We start from the raw sequence: 22,551 nt of genomic DNA on the forward strand, positions 1-22,551 counted from the left end.
TCATCATGAGCTCTATCAAGCTAGCAGCTAGCCGTTGGCCTAACGAGCTAACTAGAGAAATGTTTAATAAAATATAAGGTCAGTTGTAAGGTTACCCGTACATCTGTAACATTATCTAGGAGTAACAGATTTTCGTTGCAATATAATTTGGTGAATATTTTTAACTTTAGTAACATCGTTCCTGCCTGGTCTTCTGGGGACAAACGTCTCATGTTATGGGAGAGACGCGGAGGTCAGACGAGTGGGCTGTCAACAATGTCCGCCTAAAACAAGCCTGCTGCTGGTTTGACAGCTGTCCTTTGATATTGTAGCACTGGTAAGCATGATACTGACTGCACCGAATTCAGCAAGATAATGTTGTTGTAACGTTATTGCTGGTGGTATTATAGGAGGATGATAAAACATGGCCGATCAGGTATAGGGCGAGAGACACTTGACTGCAATGCAGTTAACCTAAGCAGCTTTTCTTGCTAGCCATGCGTTGCTAACATAAGCTACCTTACCTGATCGTACCTGTCATTTTCACAAGCTAGCTAGCTAACAGTCGTTCATTAGGTAGAGCCGATTAGCTATTTAGAGTAACACGCAGATGTGCTTACTCATAATTCTCGTGTAGCTAACGGCAGCTACGTTAGCTAGCTCGTTAGCTAGTGAACGTGCAGACAGGGAAAGGGGTTCTCATGTCTCCTGGACTTCCTCACTGGATTACAGGTCTCCACACTGTCAGCAACATATGTCATGCCATGGTGATCAAGTGCCCCAGCTATTCACTGTTGAGTTAGTCTATGCCACCAACGGATAGCAGTGAATACAGTAGGTGTCAACTGTAAAGCAACTGATAGATTTTTGTTATTGCTTTCTTCACAGATCAACTTAAAATTTAATCATGCCAGGGAAGTTGAAGGCCAAAATTGTGGCAGGACGCCACTTGCCTGTAATGGACAGAGCCAGTGACCTTACTGATGCTTTTGTAGAGGTAGGTGATGATGCTTGGGTTTTTTTTTTTTAATGAAACCATACATCAAATTTCAACTTCGGATTGAATGTAAATTGGGGTTCATTATTATTTATCAAAATGATAAAATGAAAGATGTATCACATTCACCTTATATATTCCAGGTCAAGTTTGGAAACACAACTTTCAAAACAGATGTCTGTCCCAAATCCCTCAACCCACAGTGGAACTCAGAGTGGTTCAAATTTGAGGTAAAATGTCATGAACAGAGTTCTGTCTTTTGAGGTGCTTTTGAAATGACGAAGAAGCTAGGCAGTTTCAGTAATTTGTTTTACTGAATCACAGTGTGGACGAATTATTGCCTTGAACTAACCCCTCTTTCACTCTGTCACTCTGTCTTTATCTCTGCTTCCCTTGGTCTTCTTTCCCTCTCCTTATCCGGCTATCTAGGTTGATGATGAGGACTTGCAGGATGAGCCATTGCAAATCACTGTGTTGGACCACGACACTTACAGTGCTAACGATGCCATAGGGAAAGTTTACATTGACATTGACCCGCTGCTGTGCAATGAGGCTGCCTCCGTAATCTCTGGCTGGTTTCCCATCTATGACACCATCCATGGTATAGGAGTCAACTCTTATCGTTATCATAACACATCTTTACGTTCTAGACACTGCTGTTCCTTACTGTAATGTCTCTCCATGTATTACTTGCTATCAGGTATCCGAGGGGAGATCAATGTCCTCGTCAAAGTGGACCTCTTCAATGACTTGAACCGCTTCAGACAATCTTCCTGTGGGGTCAAGTTCTTCTGCAGTGAGTCTGACTTGACTTTCCTTACATAACTATGTTTGTTTACAGTTTGCAAATGCATCATGAGTTAGAATTTTTATCTGCAAAAAGCAGATCGACAGTACATGGTGGATAGGAATATGTGATGTTATGTTTAATCAGAGAGAATAATAGTTTTTTAGGCATTTAGCTGACACTCTTATTCAGAGCAACAGTACAATAAGCTTCAGTTCCTAGATCACCAAAATTACAAGCAGCAAATAGTAAGCAGTGCAAGATTCAGAGCCATAATGTCCTGACAGCGTTCCTTTAACCAAAGAACGATCACTTAAAAGAGAAGCATTTGCATTTAATGTCAAGGGATTTGATTTTTGTGGTGTTTGTTCCCCTCCGTATGCTAGCTACGTCCATTCCACGGTGTTACCGGGCAGCGATGGTCCACGGGTTTGTGGAGGAACTCGTTGTAAACGAAGATCCAGAGTACCAGTGGATCGACCGTATCAGAACCCCTCGGGCCTCCAACGAGGCCAGGCAGAGGCTCATCTCTCTCATGTCTGGTAGGACGACTCGCAGTAAACCTCACAGATAAGACAGGGACTGCTGTGGAGTAAGTGGCATTTTGTTTTTCCCTATCATTTTCTGGCTAACTTGCCCTCCCCCTCTCCACCTTAGGGGAGCTGCAGAGGAAGATAGGACTGAAGGTATTGGAGATGGGTGGGAACGCTGTGGTGGGCTACCTGCAGTGTTTCGACCTGGAGGGAGAGTCGGGCCTGGTGGTCCGGGCCATAGGTACCGCCTGCACACTGGACAAACTCAGCTCTGGAACCGCTCCCAACACCACCACACACATGCACCCTAACACAGCCCCCGCTTCCAATGCCTGCAATTCCCCCTCTAAGGATGGAAAGGAGTGAGTATGAACCAACGACACAAGCATGGATCCTGCCTCTTATGTGCGTGTTTGACTCTAAATTAGTGAGAATGTTGGGGTGTGCGCATGAGAGGGAGAGCGTGTGGGGGGGAGAAAACTAGCGTGTGTTAGTCTGTGCAATAACTCCTGTGTGTGTCTCAGTATCTTTGATTCCCCTTTGTAGTTTGTGTGTCTATTGCATCATGTGTATTACATCATGAAACTAACAGCACATGACATATCCTGAGACACACACATGTACACACTCAGCCATCCTCAACCCCCCCTCCCTTGTCTGCTCTTTTAGACCGCTCTTGCATGGCTTTCTGCTCTGCCTCTGCATGTTCTAGTGCTGCGTCTCTTAGTGAGTATCTGGCACATCTGTGTTCTGGTCGGCATTTCACAGCCTTTCCTTCATCTTGCTCTGTTGTTGTCACCCTGGCTGTTGAGTGGTCGAAGTAGCTTGTGATTTCATTCCGTTAACGTAAGTGTAACCAGAGTTAAGTGCATGTGTGCCTCTGATTTGTATTTGCATATCTGTGTGTCAGTGTGTTTGGGATTGTGTGTATCAGGGATGCAAACTTGTCACCTTTTGGCGATACTCACTGTTCTGATCTTGAAATGGGTCACCCACGTGAATTTTGTAAATTCGATGAGAAAATAATTTCTAATAATATCTGTTATTCAACCAAGTGATGAGTGGGGAAAAAATGGCGAGTCAGATGATCTTGTCAGAATCAGAACAGTCATCTTAACCAATTGGATGTCTGCTGATAGACTGGAAGTGCTCGGTTTTTGCTCTCCCTCTCTCTCTCTGTCTTTTTCCCTTCCCTTTCTTCCTTTCTCCCCTTTTTCTGTCACTCTCTCTCCCCCCACTCTAGTATTATTTCTTTCACTTCTGTCATTTATTCTGTAGTGACTGTCGGAACTACTGGGGATGTAATGATTATCCAATTCAATTTGGGGAGACCAGTGTTTTGCCAAAATTTGTTTCCCCTGAAAAATGTGTTTCCTCTGGCGGTGTGTCTTTGCCTTGATTTCACACTAACAAAATAACAAAATCATTTCGATTTGTGTGGATTGTTTTCCTATCTCTGGCTTGACAAACAGCAAAACAATGTTTTAAAAACATTTCACAGGATTACATACGGATGAAATTAGCCTACATATTTTCTACCCTCCTCTGCTCATTCTTTGTTTTATAACTGTTCGTCCTCTGAACCAAAGTTATTGATTTTGTAGTGACACAAACTTGACCTAATGACTTAGTTTTTGATATTCTCTTTAAAAAAAAAAACAAAGAAACTAGACATAGGCTTTTAAACAGTCATTCTTCAAACATTTCTCTCCAGGGGAGCATGCTCCTGGATCCACCGAGCTTTAATGTGTCTTTGAGTTTTTGTCACCTTTTTGACCCCTGATGTGTTTGCATCCCTGGTGTTTGTATCTGCGTGAGACAGAGATCTTTATCTGAGAGCTATGCATGAGTTTCCTGCTGCTTACACGTGGCTTTAAATGGAATAACGGAGCAAAGAGAGGGAGTGAAAACAAAAATCCTGTCTTTGCCATCTTTTTTTCCCCTTTTGTCTTCTTTTTCTCTTTGTCGCAATGTTGTGGTGTGTGTTTCTGTGTGCGTTTCTCTCTTCCTCTCCGGCTCCGCTACATTTGGATTGGTACGTTTCTTGCTACGTGTGTCCAAATTGGTCCTCTCTCTTCCTCTCTACGTGCTGATTGGCCCAGGTCTCCCCTGGCCCACGGATGTCGCTCCACCCACAACAGTCCAGTGCATTCGGCCTGCAGCTCCCAGAGACTGTCCCAGAACTTCTCTGTCTCTGTCCCCACACTCATCTTCACCGGTACGCAGAGGCAGGAAAGGAAATAGATTAGCAAGCAAGAGAGGTAGCTACAGAAACAGAAAGGAGCAGGCTATGACATTCATAAGGAAGCAGGAAAGTGAATACGTTGTTGACAGGTATGCAGTAGCGATACAACGATCTCGTAAAGAGAGAAGAAGTGAAACAGACCGCTAAGTATTATGGAATGGGCCCCTTCCTTACACCTTACTCACAGAAAGACCACACTTTGATACCAGCCCCAAATCTCTCCACTATTTCAACTGGTCCAGTGCGGACATCTGCCACCCAGTCAGGTTCCCCTTTGCATTGTTCTGCATTTTCATCGGTTGCTCGCAAACAAAAAGGGTATGAGATATGGCTTTTGCCTCAAGGAAGAGGCTATGACACCTACAGTCACCTGACCTTCGCTCCACCCTACTGGGACACATGCTTCAGCTCACCCTCCTCTGTGTTTGTTTGTTTGTTGGATCTGTCCTTCTTGTGCCCTCTTTGTGTTTTGCCATGTTGCTTCTTTCTTTTGTTTTGATGTGGGCGTTTTCCCTTTGTGTTTATCTGTTCCTGCTTCATATGCTTGCTTTTCTGTTCCGCAGTCCAGCCATACGTAGCACCTCAAACACACCTCACCCAAAGCAAACAAGTCACACACCCAAAATTCACTTTTCTCACATAATGTAACCTTACTTCGCCTCACATTCTCTTCCCACCCACACTCACACACACACACGTTCAGAGGGTGAGGCGGTGACTGACGTGTGTGTGTGTGTCATGTTCTCCTGGCAGGCCGGTGTTCAGTGAGGACCTGGCCTCGTCCTCCGGCCCGCCCACCCCTTTCAGAGCCCTCCCCACCACCTCCTCCTCTCCTCCCCCCTTCTCTCCCTCCAAGCCATGCAGCCGCCAGTCCTCCTCATCAGACACTGACCTCAGTCTGACGCCCAAGACGGGTAAGACCACACTTGGCCCCTCCCCTCCCCTCCCCCCATCATCCCTTCCCTCTCCTCCACCTCACTGTGGTGCTACTGTGGTTGTGGTTTTCACATGATTTGTTTTTTTGTTTTTTTCATGGTCGATTCGAAAGTTGTTATTATATCATAAGTGATGTGTCATGTTTATTTAGCTGTGTCCCATCCTCCCCATTTCCTCAGTGGCCTGATGTGTCTTCATCAGAGTTGCTGTAGACTTGCTGTAAAAAGACGTAGTACAGTAAATCACATTCAATTTACTGTATATAAGCAGCAAGTTTAATAGCGTGAAGACACACCAGGTCTCTTGGTATTAGTCCCTGCCCTTTGCTGTTGTGGCCTCTGATAGAAGCACTGTGTCTCATGAGGGGCTGTTGTTGATCTAAAAGTCACTTGCATTAGCAGCCCTTAAGGTTAATGATTGGTGGAAAAGGTAAGCTCATTCAAACAACAACATCAGAGCATTTTAACCCAGTTCAACCACAAACGCCAGCACCTGCCTACAAGAGCCCCACCCCTCTGAAAGGGACCAGCACTCCTCCAACCTCCCCCTCCTTTGTTCCCACTCTTGTGATCTTGTGACTCTATTTTCCCTCTCTCAATACCCGCCTCTCTCTCTGTTGTTTTTGTTTTTCTTGACGCTCTCGTTTTTCACCTCCCTCTCTTTTCTATTCTGTCCGCCCTCCTCTAACTCACTTTTTCATTTGTGTTAACCCGTTCTCTTTCTGCATCTCTCTCATGTATGTAATTTCTCTCTGCTCCTCTCTTTCATTTCCAGTGTCTCTCTCTCCTTCACACTCCTCTCTCCCTCCTAAGTTGTGGTGTTTCTACCCAGTTTCCTCATCGCTCTACCTTTCCGTTCTCAATATCTCTGTTTTTCTCTGTGCTCCCTCCATCTGTTTCTGCTGGATAGTGAGGCCCCAGCCAGTGAGACGCAGGCCTGGGATCTTCCTCTGCCCCAGCTCCCCCACCCTCTCCACAGACTCTCTGCCCCTTCCTGGTTCTGGGTCAGTGGGCTGTGGTCATGGCTCTGCCCCCAGAGCCACCACCCCGCCCCCTCACTACTCCACCCACACAGGCTCTTCCACGCTGAGAAAGAGTGTGTCCTTCAGTGAGGACCTGCTGCTGGCAGTCTCCGGTATAGTAGGACTGCTGTGTGCTCACGTAACAGAACCGCCATTTTGAACAAGTTCCTCATTGTGAGCGCCTCTAATATAACCGCCTCACAGCTGCTTTACAGCATCTGTGGAGTGAACGTGTGTCACAACAGACTCTGCGTAGAATATGAATTATATAATTGCACAATGGGTCAACAGCAGCACTGTTCCCACCCAATTCCACTTCACTGGAGTCCCAGTTAGTCACTAACCCAACATGCATGGCATTACTGCCCTGTGCCCGTTGAGAAGCAACACTACTGACTCACCTTGAGCCTCCTACTTAGGATTCCCCACCCCAGCATGTGGTGTGATGCTTTTGTCAGGCATGCCCAGTTCTTAGGTTTCTGAGTAGGAGAAAATTGGAAGAGTAGGCTAGTCTGAGGATGAAGATGGAGCAGGTATATGTGCTACTCTTAGTCTCAGATGTTGCATACAATTCCAGCAATTGCACTCACTCGATTTATAATATTCACTGTAATGTACAATGAATCAACTGAAGGCTTGACTGGCACTCTAGTCCACTGACCTGTGTGCTAGAAGTGATGAGACTGAAGCAAGACTCTCTTCTGTGATCAGGAATGGGCAGCGGGGGCAGCGCCGGGAAGGAGGCGGGGCCTCTGAAGACCCTCCTCAGACAGCAGACGCAGACGGCTCTAGAGCAGAGGGTACGACAGCACTCACACCCACACACACTCTCGTACACACACACACTAAAAAAGAGCTTCTCAATCTCAGACTACGTTTTACACTTTCACTGATTTACAACAGCTAGGTGTTGAATGTTTATATGGGGAGTGAGTCTGTGTAAGAGCAAATAATGTTCCCTTTCTCTGTCCTCTTGACCACTTGTGCTACTCAGGGAGCGTCCTCCTCTGGGTTATTGTTAAACGCCAGGGTATGTCCCATGAGTCAAACACACGCCGCTGTGTGATTCTCTGTCTCTCCACTTCTCCCCTGACACCCTCACCAGCTGATGGCCACAGCCCAGTTTGAATCAACTCCTAACCCCTCCCTCCCCTTTTGTTTGTAGATCTGAGAGGGGGAGGCGGGGTTGAGCAACATGGCAATGGATCATGTAACCGTGTTTTCCTGTTTGCTTGGCACCCACCTCACTCCAAAGACCCACAGACGCTTAAGGGGGGGGCGGAAGCTAGGAGTTGTGTTCCCTTCAGCTTCGAAGGGTTGTGTGTCTGTCTGTGTGTGTGTGTGCGTCTGTGTGTGTGTGTGTGTTCTGGATGCTCATGTCGAACGCCTCCCTCCTTTCTGACTTCTTCTCCTGAGCTTGTACTCTGGTTTGGTTTCCTGTGTCAACAATGGGAATGAGCACGCTCACTTCATCATCTCATTCTTGCCTCCTTGCTCTGAGTGGACAGAGCTGTCAGTCAAATCAGTAGCTAGCCTCATTTGCACACACCGGGGCACCGGAGAGGGAAGAAACTAATGGTAGTCCTACCTGCTTTCTGCCCACTTAAGCCAGTCATTCATCCCATACACTTGCATGGTTGAAAATCACAAATCATTTTTGACAAAGTCCCTCTGGTTCTCTCTAATGGTGGTCATCAGTTTAACCTAGAATGAACAGGAAGATGCCAAGAAACACTTCAGGTATTTCCAGCTCCTCTTGTCCATGAATGCATGGATTTGCATTACATCATTTGACTGGAGGCGGAGGACCAGCTGTCCTGTTAGTGGACAGAGAGCAGCATGAAAGGCAGAATCCTGGTCCTCAGCCAGGACCCTGTGGGTGTGTGACGTACACTCCTCTTTCACTTTCAGCTTCCAACCTAAAGAATATATTTATTTAGATTTGAAAAGATTGCATCAGTCACCTAAGCAGTGATGCAATACATCCAAGTTTTATAGAAATGTTCCATTGCATTTGCTCCAATCCTTTCAGATCTACATGAAATACTCTTGAGTTTTGTGTCAGGTCGCACCTCTGCATTCGTTAATAAGTGTAGGCTGGAATGGAGCAAGTGGGGAATCCTTGGCTGCATGGGGGTTACACCATCCATTTCAAACCTTGATGCATGTTGGCCCTTTCCTGACTCGGCAACCATTCAGTAATGCTACCTAGGTCTGCTACGATGCATATCTCTCTTATATGCTTCAGTAGTACTGTCTTTTTACATTTGATCATTCAAAATAATGCTTTTTATCAATGATTAAAATACATTTAGTTTGAGACCTTTATTTGAGAAACAATTTGAATATCACAGTAGCCACCTTTTGTGTGTGTTAAATCCCTTTACATCCATTTCTCTATACGTTTTCACTTATAATTATAGTGTCAGTACTGTCATTGAAAACCACCTTGAAAAGTCATGGGTTTTGAAAAATATTGTTCTCCAGGCCTGGAAAAAATCGTTTCAACCAATAACTTGTTTATCATAAAGCTTGGTTACTAGTAGATCTATGTATCTTTGGAGAAATAACTGAAAAGAACAAATTTTAACTCAAGCCCTAGCCAAAACAAACATTCAAACCTGCTATTTATACATAATATATATTTAAAGCATCCACATGGTGTTCACACCAAAGTGACCTCTGAGTGATGTGGCTATTTCTATCTACAGGAGTTCCCCTTCTTCACCTTGACATGTTTTCCACCTGGTTTCCTGGTTCATGTCGGTGGGGTGGTCAGCGCTCGCTCTGTCAAACTGCTGGACCGTATACACAACCCCGGTGAGTTGTACGCATACATACGCACCACGTCCTTATGTGTCTGGTCCATTGTCCTGTTAAACAATATGAACGAGCTCTTCCATTGATCTCTGTGGTGTGAGTGTCCAGTCTTGTTGCAACTGGCTGTCAGTAAATGCTGCCCATTAACCACTTATGTTGAACAGTTTGCCTTCATATGGTCCCAGTCTGAAACTTTCATTGTCCTGAGAGATTATGTTGAGAGACCTCTTGAAGTTTTTGTACGAATTACTGGTTCCAAAGCAGGTGAAAGCTGTTCCTGGTTGCGTTCATAGGCTCCATCTGAAATTTTCTCATTTTAATGGAAAAAATGTTGCGGTAGGCTAACCTCACCTTCTGTCAAATATTGTTTTATGGATAGGGGCAACTTTCACCTCATGTGGTTTGACTGACTGGCTTTTTGTATTGTGTATGTACCAGTTGTGTGGTGTGGTGTATGTGCCAGTTGTGTGATGGCTGTGTGTGTGTGTGTGCTGTGTTATTGTGTACTATGGTGCTGCCCCCTGGAGGTGAGGTGCAGTAGTGATGCATGGCTCTGGTGTGCTGCTGCTTCTGCTGTGTGGTATTGTTGGCTGCAGGTGGCACTGTGGCGAGGTCCTGCCAAATGTGGTGTCTTACATGTGCTCTGCTGCCTTGATTGTCAAGTAGGCTCCTCATCCCTGTGTCCAAATCCTGATGTTTGTGTATTATGCAGACTTTTCAGTAAGACTTGCATTGATGGCAATGGGACATATGTTCAAGTATCTTGCATAAGAGTTATATATTGGACTTAGACCTGTAGCGTTTGCTAGTTGAAGCTGTTGGACTCCTATCTGAGTCCGCTCAGCAGCTTCAGTAATTTTGCCCATTCCCGGGTTTAATGGTCTTTGAGAATGTCTGAGAATTTAGGGAAGGGGGGAGTGCTGATGGATGTGGGCTGGGTTAGGATAAGCAGGGTTCTTTTCAGATGTGAACAGCGGCATATAAATCAGCTACTCGGATGTTATTCTACTAAAAATCTACAAAAACTATAGTCTTCCTGTCTAAACTGTGGTCTTTTGCACAGTCTTCACTCCCTGATCCAAATTGCACGTTTGGCTCGCAAACCATTCTGAGAAGAGCCCCGTTCGTTGTTGCTGTGCCTTGATTGTGTCAGCTATAGAGCAACACTAAGCTCAGAGTGTATGGTAGAGATAGAGCGCTACTGCATGCTCCTTTGCCCCCTTATATAGCTTCTCTTCTCCTTCAGTCTTTCTAAATGAGGGCTAGGCCTGTATCTTATTCTCATCTCTTTTCTCCTCTTTTCCTCATCAGTCTTTTTCTTTGAGATTGCTTTAGTAGGCCTGAATTTAGTCTGTCCTTGCATAGTGACTGTGGAGTGCTGTTGTTGTGTTGTGCTCGTTTGTTAGATTGTCTCTTCTTCTTTTCTCTTTCTCTCTTTTTCTGTACTAACGGTGTGTTCTGGCCCAGCCTTGGGTAACACGCGCTCATACAAACTGCTAGACTGGAATAGTGTCACTGCAGGTATTTCCCCCCTTTTACTGCTCTCACCCACAGGAGTGATGGCAGCTCAGTGAAGTGGAGGAGGACTGAAAAAAGGCTGTTCTCTGTCAAACAGTTGTCCTCCTGCTGTGCATCCAAAGCTAATATTACAACTAGCCTAGCTGTACACCTGCAAAGAAATTCGATATTGGTCTGCTAGTTTCTGGATGAAAACTGATTAATTCAGTGAGCTGCCATTCTCCTTTCTCTAATCTGTGTGAGTGTGTGCTGAGCTGAGTTGAGCATGCGCTGTGTTACCCCCCCCCCCCCAACCCCAACCCCATCCTGCCTGGCTAGACCCTATACCCCCACCCAGCTCCTCCTGCTGCACAGAAGAGCTGCAGCTCCCCCCTAACGTTGGCTCAGCGCTGTTCTAACGCTTCCTCAATCAGCATCGTGGTCAAACCTGTCTAGACCAGAGGAGGTTTAGGAGGTTTTACTCCGTGACAAAGAGCCACTGACCGGGCATGTGCATCCCTAACTCACTGGGCCGTATTCATACTGAGAGAAAGAGAGAAAGAGGGATGGATGGAAGGAAGGAAGGGAGGATGATCAGACGGGGTGATGGTGGCCGTTTAAGAGAATCGAGAATGGATCTGGGATGTATGAGGGGGATGGAAGGAAAGAGGTGAGTCTGGGGGATGGAGGAGGTATGATATGGAAAGGGGGGGGGGGGGGGGGGGGTTGTAGTGGTGCTGTCTAACTTCAAAACTAGACGAGGCTCTGTGGACTCTGTGGTGAATGAATATGGCCCTTCTCTGCCCATGAGCGTGCACGTTGGTGTGCCTGTGCCTGTGTGACATGCTGCTTCTGTTCAAAAGGAACCCACTTGTTGGTCTAATACGCCTGACCATCAACCATTTCTTTACTCATCTCCTCAGTTGATCTCCCTTTATCTCCCATTCTTTTCTTCCCCTCTCTCACTAAGCAGCCTAGTGTCTCTCTGTTTCTGGGGCTCTGTCAGCATGTGGCCTTCCCAGGGAGTCATGGGGTGCAGCTCAATACTCTAATGTAGCTTCCTTCTCGTCTTCTTTACTCGGTGATCCAGAACTACCGAATGAGTGAAATTTATCCCTCCCCACTGTGAGGATTTCACTCATCCAGGCTCTTCTGAACAGTGTAAATGAAGCAGAGGTGGTATTTGGAACAAAGCCTCATGAGACTATTGAAACACACCCATGGTTTAGCCTTCATAGATTGTCCATGAGTATGATGAAGGCTCAATCCCAATAAAGTGAAAATGGCATCTTAGTTCCTTGTCTCTTCACCTCGTCACCAGGGCAGGAAACTAACTTTTTTTTGCACACCAGCCACAGTGGCTTTTACATCCCAAAACTCACCAGCCAACTAGATTTTCAGAATAGAGTCGGACCACCAAATGCTGGTTTTGTTGCCTACCAAAGAGGCTGGTCAAGTAGACAAACTTACCAGTCACAGCCAAAATTGACCCACATTGGGCTGGTGGCTGGTGTTTACTCCTCACTCTGCTTGCTTGTCCCCTGTCCGTCACTGTGGCTGAAGGGAAGGAGACATGGAGAAGAGAGACCATCAATTTGGGTCTGAGATAATGTGCACTTAAGGAGTGCCAATGAGAACGATGCAGACACAAAACTAACCTAACCTCTGACTTTGCCTTCATCATCATCCTCATAAATCCTCATAAATCAATGTCATTTTCATTGTCACATTGTTTTACAAACTGATAGTTGGTTAAGTGGTTTTGGCTTGCTTTGATGCACCATTGAACCCATATGAATCATCAGCAAAAACAAAACACTGTACTGTTTGCTCTGTCTCTTTATTTCCTGGTAAGTCAAGGCAGCCAGATTAGTTGATTAGTCTGTCAGTTTTTCTGTAAATGGGCTTATACTTAAATATCTTAAGAACTAGTTAGGACAATTATCCTGTGTCAGTTTATAGTACATCTATCTAGGCTGACAATAGTAGTTAGGTTTAGTGTTAGCTCCTTAGTTAGCCTGTATTATTCAGTGAGGTTTGATAGATAATTCAGTCAATTGGAAATTCTCTATGAGAGTGTGTTTGACTCTGTATTTTGTGTTTTGCAGATGAGCCAGAGACTCGGGATGCATGGTGGGAGGAGATTCGTCAGGAGATCAAATCTCATGCCAAAGCCCTCGGTTGCCATGCTGTGGTGGGATACAGCGAGAGCACCAGCATCTGGTATGTGTGTACACACACACACACACACACACACACACACACACACACACAAAAGCTCTGGCCTTATATCTTACAATCTGACATTTTTCTTTTCTTGATTTGATCTGTATTTTTGTCCTTGGTACTCTTTTTTTTTTTTAATCGCTTTGCCAAAAGTGCCATATCAATAAATTTGACTTTGCGTAAACACACAAGGTTGCTCTCCATCTCCCTCTCTCATCCTCTTCCCTTTCTCTCTTTATCTCTCTAGCGAGGAGGTGTGCATCCTGTCAGCGTCAGGCACAGCAGCCATCCTGAATCCTCGATACATGCGTGAAGGCTGTCTAGACATCGGAAGCAGTGACCACAGGTTGTTTTTGTGCTTTGTGTGTGTAAAATGAATGTAATGTTTGATTCAGAAATGTAATTTAAATCCTGGATAGGTAGGAGGTTGTCAGTGCTGCTGCTGATGAGCTGTGGAGGCTGATGCTAGACCATGTGTGTTGTTCCCCAGGTTTGAGGATCCGTCTCCCCCTAGCTGCGGCTTCTGTCACATCCCCTATGATGAGCTCAACATGCCATTCCCTGCCCAGCTCACATACTGTTACCACTGTAGACGGCAGAAGGTCTCAAACACATATTCTTGTTATCTTGCATCAAACACTCTTACTGTTCAGTACATCTTGGGTTGTCCTGTTTACAAATGCACTCAGGCCAATAAAGTGTGGATTGATTTTTCAAGGTTCCTGATGTGCTGTTCACAACTATTGACCTGCCACCAGAAGCAGCTGTCACAGGGAAGGGCTGCCTTATCCAGGCCAGGTAAGACACGTGTCAGTGAAACACGGAATGCTTTTTATTTTTTATGTGATTAGCATGGTTTCATTGTATAGTGTCATCACACATTATACTGATTCTACCCATTTGAAAAACGTGGCACCTACCCCTACAACATGATTACTGACGTTTAAGTGAAACTCACTATTGAATATTATTGACATTGTTAGCTATCTTGAGCCCTTTGCTCACAAAATAGTAATTTAATAGTAGTAGTTTTATTTTTGAAATATTGAACAATGAACGTCGGGTAACATTAAAAATTTTTCTCAAAATAGATATTTTGCATTTTGGGCTGAAACCCTAATATATGCCTGTGGTCAAAGAGCATTAATGCAAATGTTTACCGTCTTGCAGACTGTGTCGTCTGAAGAAGAAGGCCCAGGGAGAGGTGAATGCGACGGCCATCTCCAACCTGCTGCCTTTCATGGAATACGAGCTGCACACTCAGCTGATGAACAAACTGAAGCTGCGGAGCATGAACGCTCTGTTTGGCCTACGCATACAGATCAGTGTTGGCGAGAACATGCTGCTCGGTCTGGCTGTAAGTTAACATTCTGTTTGTGTGAGTGTGGGAAGTCAAAGTTTGTGGCGACACGTCCCTAAACTGTGTGTGTGTGTGTGTGTGTTCAGTCTGCCACAGGAGTGTATCTGACGGCCTTGCCTGCACCAGGGGGGATCCAGATCGCGGGGAAAACTCCCGGTGACCTGAGCAATGAGCACCACATGTTGGCCATCCAGAAAAGGATCAACGACACCATAGCCAAGAACAAAGAGCTCTATCAAATAAACCCACCGGTGAGACACACACGCACAGCACAAGTATAACCAGTAACTGAATCTGTGAAAGGCAGGTTCTGTCATTCAGTCTGCACACTGCCCCTCATTATACCAGATTTTCATTGCTAAGTAGGTCTGTGTAGTATTTTATTTACACACTAGAACAGCCAAGGTGTCATTTGGGATGTTATACAACTCCGCTGGGCCCACAGTCCATGGCTTTTCCTTAAATAATGGTATTACTCAGCATTTCAGGAGGGGGAAAAACCTTAAACACAAGGTTGTGTTAAATCTGTGCAATAAAAATGAGGGGAACAGTGACCTGTTGGGGTTTGTCAGGGGATGATGGACTCTTGGCTGTTCCCGTGTTAAAGGCATGTATATATATGATCTGTTCTCTGTGCATCATGATGAACTTATTCCTCTTGTCTCTCCCTGGTCATTAAAGAAATTATTTGCCCTGGACCCCGAGGTATTCCACGGCATAAACATGGTACTGAGCATGTCAACTTTCAGCTGTGAGACGCAGCAAAGCATGACAAATATTTCACTCTATTAATCACAATTCTATACCAGCTATACTCTGTATAACAGCTCTTTATTGGGGATGTTGGGGAGCAGGGCAATGAGCGTAACCCAGAGTCACCTCTTGAAAGCAACCCACTCTAGACTCATAAATCGAAGCCTTTCGTATCTGTGTCATAATATTTGTAATATGACCATCTACCCTCCCCATTTCACACTCACCCGTGTATGTTTTTGTGGTGTGTGTTTCCGCCACTCCTTACTCTTTCAGATCCATACTCAAATTAACAATAGCCATGTGTGTCTAGTGGTACGGCTGATGGGGAACTTGTGAGTGTGAGCATGTGGTGTGTTATTAACATAGTCATTCTACTAGCTGGACAGATGTGGGATGCAGCTGGGGGCTGTTTTGGTGGTCTGGTGTTCTCTGTGACATCCATCCTCTGTGATATCCAGTCTACGACGGTGTGCCTTGTTTGCAGGAGCTGACAGAGGAAGCAGTGGGTTCTCCGATCCCCGAGTCCAGGCAACGTTCCAGACTTTTCCGCTCCCACTCGGAGAGTTCAGACGAGCTTTCAGAACTGGACCTCTCCCATGGCAAGAAGGACGCCTTCGTCCTGGAGGTGTGTATGTATACAAATAAATATGTCACTCATAGCACAGACGTGTGTAACACTGTTAAATATTTTGTTTGCTTTACTTCCTCTAGATTGATGACACAGATGCTGTGGAGGACATCCACTCTCTCCTCACAGATGCCCCCACCCCTGCAGGTACATGCCACCCTCTGTTTGGAAATGGCCTGCTCCACAGTATCTATAGTACATCATTACTCACTGCACATGCTTAGTCAGTTATCTCCTGATCAGGTCAGCGCTCTAATAAATGCTGTTATCCCTCTATCCCACTGTCTCTCTCCCTCCCTGTTTCCATTTCCACTTTTGTGTCCCCAGGCTTCTACAGCTGTAACACAGAGATCATGCCTGGGATTTACAACTGGACTTCAGGACTACAGGTCACTCTCTTATGCTCTCATCATTACCTCAAAAAAACCTTAATTCTTTGTCATTTTCTTTGTTAATTTCCCTCTTCTTTCTGTCGCTGTCTTCCAGATGTTTACATCAGTGAGGGTCTTTAGGTTGAGTAATGCCAATCTCACTAATCAAGGCCTGAACAAGATCTTCACTGACCTCTGTGAGAATCTGCTAAAGGTAAGCAACGCCTAAAGTATTTTAGCAAAATGCTGAAGAAACATTCTTTTGTAATGGGCACGGTGAATAAAGAGAGCTTTGTACTATTTGCCACAGGACTCCTACTAGTGGTGTTTTGAATCTGTTCAGAACTTACAAGTGTTGCAATTCAATTTGTATGTTACAGAGTTTGTACTTCAAGCTGCGCTCTATGATCCCCTGCTGTCTTTGTCATCTCAACTTCACTGTAGCAGTGCCAGAGGAAGAACTCATACAGGTGATGGTCATTATGAACACTGCCTGGCTGCACCTCTGATTAGTGAAATTATATAACAAACATAAGATAATAGCCACGACTCTTCAGTTTTTCTCACCTTTTTCCACCCTCTGCTGTATCTCTCCCTCCCTCCCTCCGTCCCAGGTCGCAGTGACAGCAGTTGCCATGAGTTTTGACAAGGACCAGACTCAGGAGAGGCCAGGAGACAAGGCCATCATCAAAGGTCTGTTTGGTACACATCACTTCTATTGTGGTGTGAGTATGAAACGAGGCTGAAGCACTAACCTGCTTGTGTGTGTCTTTCAGGAGGCAGTGAGACCGAAGACCAGCTGCAGTTTCCCTTGGAGCTGTGCGCAGACTCGTCGTCCGCCAACAGTCAGCCGTCAGCCAAAATCTCAGGTAGCCTTTTAACTTTTAACCGTTGCTCCCTCACATCCTCATCTGCCCTCCTTCACTAACAGGCAGTGCCCGTCTCCTCCACGTCTCCTCCAACACTTCAGGTACAGTCTCTTTACTCACCCCGGCTGCAAAAATCTTCCAAAATCAGCTGATTATGGTACCTACAGCAGGTAAATAAACAGTGATGTCCCCTAGCCCAGTGTGTTATGTTTGTGCCGTGAATTTAGATGACAGTGTGATGTTGCCTAGATAAGACGTGTTCGTAAGGTGTAAGAAGACTCTTGCTACTGATGTGGTGGGAATGGATAGGTTAAAGCATCATGGCTGTCCTTCCACATTACTCAGTACCTGGACATAGTAACCAGAACACCCTAGCAACTACGGACTAATAGATGGAAGCATTTTGATATATAGAACATTTGAATTTGGACATAAGATGATAATTGTGTAAGACGTGCGTGGTTGACTCTACTTGCTTTCTGTCAAGTGCACAGGTAGATTATGATTTGTGTGTGTTCACAGGTCTCCCAGAGAGTGCCAACATCTCGTCCAGAGGTAAGCCTTCCTCCTCGTCTATCATCCCCCCTGCCCCACCTCCCTGCTACCATGACTACTACACTGCCCTGTTTTGATTTCTCATCCTTTTGTCTCGGACAGAGTTATCCTGCACCGCTCCCAGACCTCATCCACTTTTGTTCTTTTCTGTTCTTCTTTTGTTCGTTTTTTTTTTGTCCTGTGTTTTTTTCTTTTCTTTGTTGTTGTTGTTGGTATTGCGTCTGTATGTGTGTATGTATGTGTGTATGTATGTATGTGTGTGTCTGTGTGTGCGTGTGCTGTGTGTATCTGTTGGTGTTCTGTGTGTGTGCGTGCGTGCGTGCGTGCGTGCGTGTGTGTGTTCTCTCCAGCTCCCTCCGTTGATTACGGTTCCTTTGCAGACAGATGCAGCACCTGGCTAGAGCTGCTTAGGCTGAAAGCTCACACCATAAGACGCGGATCAGTTAAGACAAGTAGGAGGACACGGTCTCTAGCACACTCTGGTGATCATACCCACAAATACAGAACACAGTTTCATAAACAAACACACACACACACACAAACACACAGACACACACACACGCTCGCATACACTCACACACCCCTCCATGCATGCCGCTGGGGGGCGGAGCATCGTAAATCAAGCACCAGCTTATTGGCTAGAGTGTGAAAGTTGAAGCCCCGCCCCTCAGAGGGATCCACAATCAACAGCTTGGCTCTGAAATCCCTGTAGCCCTGGTGACCGTGATGACGGACAAGGTAGAAGGAAGTGATTGTCCTGCTCAATGTCCAACCTCTTTCCCCTAGGCACTTGTGTAGATCTTCAAGGGCTGGATGGACCGCAGCAATGTGGTGACAATTGCTGGAGGAACACCTTCAATTTTTCTCTGCCTTTGCTTTAGCGGGTGTACCTTACCTAGATTGTGTTATGTGGAGTAGGATTTGAAATAGAGTGAACCCCTAGGCAACCCTTGACCTCCCTCAGCTCCCCTGTGATATTCTTTTCACACCGTAAACTCAACATTAGAGAGAGACCATATTCCTGTTACCTACCCAGCTCTTAGAGGGCTATACAAATGCTAAAACATTTCACATCTGAATCCCACAACGCTGAAATCGTACAGCTCAGTAAAGATCACGGCGGGGGGGAGGGATGCTATTCTGCAAGATCTGGCAATATTCCCGTCCCGCTGTACAGTAAGTGAACTGCAATCTAATCCTGGTTTGATGGACGCAAGCAGCATCTGACAACCTTGCAGTAGGAGATGGAACATCTTTCACACTCTCGCTCGTGTACATGTGCCCAGCTCAGCTCACAGCTGTCTCTGTCCGTTTTCCATTTCTCAAGCCTCTCTCTCTCACAGAAGTAAACAATAGAAATATTTCCTCATGCACTTCACCACACGGCAAATAGCCTACTGTATTCACACACGTAAACACACACAGCTGTGCCCAGGTCTGTCTGTCTGTCTGCAGACACTGTGTAACTGTCTTTGTCTGTTCGCCTCGACTGCATGACATGCATGGCAGCGCACGCTTTTCAAGTGATTGTCTTGCCACCACGCCGCCATACTATTGCACGTAAATTCACAAGTGTATCTAATACACAGAGACAATTGCATACACACACAGACAATTGCACACACACAGACTCACACTTGTGACTCCTGCTCTACACACGCTCACAGGATTGCATTCCACACATTGCACATTTCTTCCTGCTTCACAGTTCATATCTGCTTTAATTTTTACTATTTTTGAATGTTTTCTGGTATCTCCATTCCCTCTCGTCTTTTTTTCCGTCCCTTTCCTTCCTTTCTTTTTTTTCATCCTCCCTCTTTTGGACCTCCTCCCTGCTCTGTCTGCAACTGCAGTCTCGTCTTCGGAGCGCTGCAGTCCGCTGCCCGAGGGTCGTTCCCGCTCGCTGCGCTCCAACCGCTCGTTTGGGAGCAGCTCTGTCACCGTGGTGAAGATGACGCCGCTCTCCTTCCTCCCCGGGACGCGCATCGTTAAATACCTCGGGATCATCAACATGTTCTTTATCAGAGAGACGACGTCACTACGGGAGGTAGGAGCAGTATGAGTGCAAAAACACCACACACATAGGCATAGTCATCTCATGCAAGTTGTAGACAAGGGTTGTGCTGCTGTTTTTTTCCATCAATATAGTATTTTAAAAGCAATATTTCGCAATGTAGCCATTAGCAAAAACAACAGAAAAGTTGAATAAACGGTGTTGAGAACAATGCTCAGCTGTCAACGGACACATTCTCCTCACTTTTTTGTTTTAAGTCAGTAAAAAGTATGGGAGACTAGTTCAGCCTGTTTTTGAGCGCAGCTGTAGGTGAAAAATGTTTGTGACAATGATGTTTTCCGCAAAATGCAAAGCAAATAGAGAATGAAACTTGCATTAATGAAACAGGACCACTCCAGACAGCCCCTCCCCCTGCCCAGTGTCATCGGCCATCAGATTTTTGATTGGACGATGTGTAAACGATGGGACATCGAACAACCCTAGTGCAGACATACTTATGAACATGGAACATGTGTTTGTTTGCCTTCTGCAGGAGGGTGGTGTGAGCGGTTTCCTCCATTCGTTCATAGCAGAGGTGTTCGCAATGGTTCGAGCCCATGTAGCAGCTCTGGGTGGCAATGCAGTGGTTTCCTATAGCATGAAGGAATGCGTGTTCATGGAAAATCCCAACAAGAACCAGGTACACACACATTCAGTTTCACATTCAAGTTATACATGTTATGTTACTTTCACTTTGGTAGAAAGTTAAAACTCTCAGTATTTACCTGTTGTGGTCCATTTATACATTTTAAGTTATCAGGCTTCCTCAGATCTGACATTGTCGTTTCTCCTTGTGGTTTATCTTCTGTCTTGGTTCCTCCTCCAGGCTCAGTGTCTCATTAATGTGAGCGGTGATGCCGTCATCTTCATCAGGGATACGGACCAGGAGGCCACACCCCCTCTGACGATCGGCGGACAGACCTGCAGTAGCGGAACAGATGGGACTACGTGAAACTGACACACAAATTCTCAATCTGCCTACAAGGACACACATTCTGTATAAACACACTGAGTCTAAGCCGTCCAAGTATGAGTGATTTATGTCTGCCTTACAGGACACAAGTAATTCAGAACAAGTACACACACAGTCTATAGTAGTTTAGGAGAACAGGATGTGTCTCTTTGTGTTTGATTTTCTATGTTATAAGAGCATTTCTGCAGGAGTTACTGACATGGCAGTGTGGGAATTTGGTCATCTGAGAGTATTACAGTGCTTTTTGGTTGGCACCGTAACAGCCAAATGACTCCTCTCCATCAAACTTATGTATTACAGCCGTCCATACGGGGGTCACCCAAAGCTCTGTTGCCATCCCTTTGTCTGTGGGCCGTGTTTCATTCCACTGGTGACACTTTAGGCAGCTATGACCAATCTCTGTCCATCCACAGACCACAGGAGTCACTAAATAGCCGTGCTAAAAGGGACACAACGATACGCCATTAGAAATTATTTAAATCTGATTAGATATTCCCTCATTTTAGGTGCTTTTTTAGAGTATCTTTTATAGCTCAAAGGCCCATCTGTTCATTTTAGAGTGGCCAGACAATGAATGTCAGTCAAGTATTCAAGTATGTCTGTTTCACTGTGGCTTGCGCAGTTCTTTAAAATGCAAATCCACCCTAAAATGGAATTCATAAAGCTAGAATCCAAACAAACTAAGACAAATCAGTGATGCCATCTTGCTATATTTTTTTTTGATAGGAAATTGGTGGTTGAGAATATTTGTTTGAATACAACCCAAATGAGATTGAATTTATATTAAAAGTAGCAGTTCTAAATCAGAACATTTACCTGTGTTGATGGGTAATCGACCTGGACGCTCATAGTGTTCCTCAAAGCCAAAATAAGTGTCCTATAGGTTGTCAATGGAACTGCTCCAGAAAGTATTAATAATGACACACAATCACAGATTACAGTTTTGTTTCTAGCTTTGGGAGTGATTAATTTACATGTATCTATATTAAACATGACACATAAGAAAAGATAACAGACATGATGTGCAAATTTTATTTCAAGGAGGAACTAGCCATTACAGCGCAGTCCAATTACTGTACTTGACAATTGATAACTTGTAGAAAGGATTTTTTTTTAATTGTCATTATCTTTAAAATGGTAACACCAAAATGGCATAATGTGTATGCCTTTTATTCACTTGTGTCTGGAATGAGCGGATGAGTGTCGGATGAGTATAAGTGGAACAGGCATGCAGTCTCAGCCATGTAATGTTGCCTTTTTGGGTCTTGCACCGGGGATATTTCATAGGATAATGTCTTTCAGCTGGTATAATTTTGACTGAATGAAAACCCTTGCAGATCTTAACTGTCCATCCAACCCCTCTGTATAGTAGCAACTGACAGGTTGATGCTCCACTTGCATTTTTAGGATCAGTTCGTTTTCTAACTTCAAACAGAAGGGTGAAAACACGAAGGGGAGCCATAGATCGGTGTCGAGCTTCACTTCCCTTTGCCAAGCTCCAGCACTGCTGCTTTGGCGCTCATGTTTTGAATGATAGTCCTGCTGCGTACTACTGATCTGTCCACCTCCAACATTCATGTCCAATGCTGGAAAACAAAAAAGACATCTCCTAGTGTAGGTGCCACAAGAAAACTTATTTGTGTAAATGTTCTCTAAAATCATATTTTAGTATTTTTGTAACATTATGAAATTATATTGGTGAACTTACTGCTCATTTTGCATGTGCAATGACATCCTGATGTTTTGACTCATATTGTGTCAGAGGAGTAGTGGTACTCTGATCCATTATACCAGTTTGTGATCAGTTTCCTATATTTGTCTATAAAACTTGAATGTACATATAGACCCTGTTGCTTTCTGACTAGCAGCATGAAGACCCACTTTTATTGCCATGATTCTGTATGGTTGCCTGGTAAGTCTTGCACAATAAACCCAGTAAAACCAA

The 22,551-nt window shown here is 45.0% G+C and overlaps 1 protein-coding gene across 9 annotated transcripts; it reads left to right on the plus strand.

The window, feature by feature from the left end:
- Positions 1-32: 32 nt before the first annotated feature.
- Positions 33-22,551, plus strand: c2cd5 (C2 calcium dependent domain containing 5). 9 transcript variants are annotated; one of them, XM_078282922.1, is made up of 30 exons: positions 33-78; positions 171-316; positions 868-976; positions 1,120-1,206; positions 1,406-1,577; positions 1,677-1,772; positions 2,150-2,305; positions 2,421-2,658; positions 5,295-5,455; positions 7,210-7,298; positions 9,210-9,318; positions 12,924-13,038; positions 13,289-13,387; positions 13,532-13,643; positions 13,760-13,839; positions 14,212-14,398; positions 14,488-14,652; positions 15,083-15,127; positions 15,642-15,782; positions 15,869-15,932; positions 16,113-16,174; positions 16,272-16,370; positions 16,537-16,626; positions 16,771-16,849; positions 16,933-17,025; positions 17,548-17,580; positions 17,931-18,062; positions 19,434-19,627; positions 20,127-20,273; positions 20,460-22,551. In XM_078282922.1, exons 3-30 carry the CDS (start codon positions 887-889, stop codon positions 20,583-20,585), a joined length of 3,261 nt encoding a protein of 1,086 aa, XP_078139048.1. In that variant the 5' UTR covers positions 33-78; positions 171-316; positions 868-886; the 3' UTR covers positions 20,586-22,551. The 9 variants fall into 9 exon arrangements, with proteins under 9 accessions (XP_078139048.1, XP_071783358.2, XP_078139049.1 ...); XM_071927257.2 differs by having other exon boundaries at positions 68-316; XM_078282923.1 differs by having other exon boundaries at positions 68-316; positions 17,931-18,032.

The sequence above is a fragment of the Centroberyx gerrardi genome, chromosome 4 (assembly GCF_048128805.1).
Source record: "Centroberyx gerrardi isolate f3 chromosome 4, fCenGer3.hap1.cur.20231027, whole genome shotgun sequence".
Classification (NCBI taxonomy): domain Eukaryota; kingdom Metazoa; phylum Chordata; class Actinopteri; order Beryciformes; family Berycidae; genus Centroberyx; species Centroberyx gerrardi.

Coding starts and splice junctions, on each gene's coding strand:
- c2cd5 (XM_078282922.1), top strand. CDS start 887: ATGCCAGGGAAGTTGAAGGCCAAAATTGTGGCAGGACGCCACTTGCCT. Junction 16,850..16,932: donor AGACAAGGCCATCATCAAAG/GTCTGTTTGGTA, acceptor TGTGTCTTTCAG/GAGGCAGTGAGACCGAAGAC. Junction 17,581..17,930: donor TGCCAACATCTCGTCCAGAG/GTAAGCCTTCCT, acceptor TGTTCTCTCCAG/CTCCCTCCGTTGATTACGGT.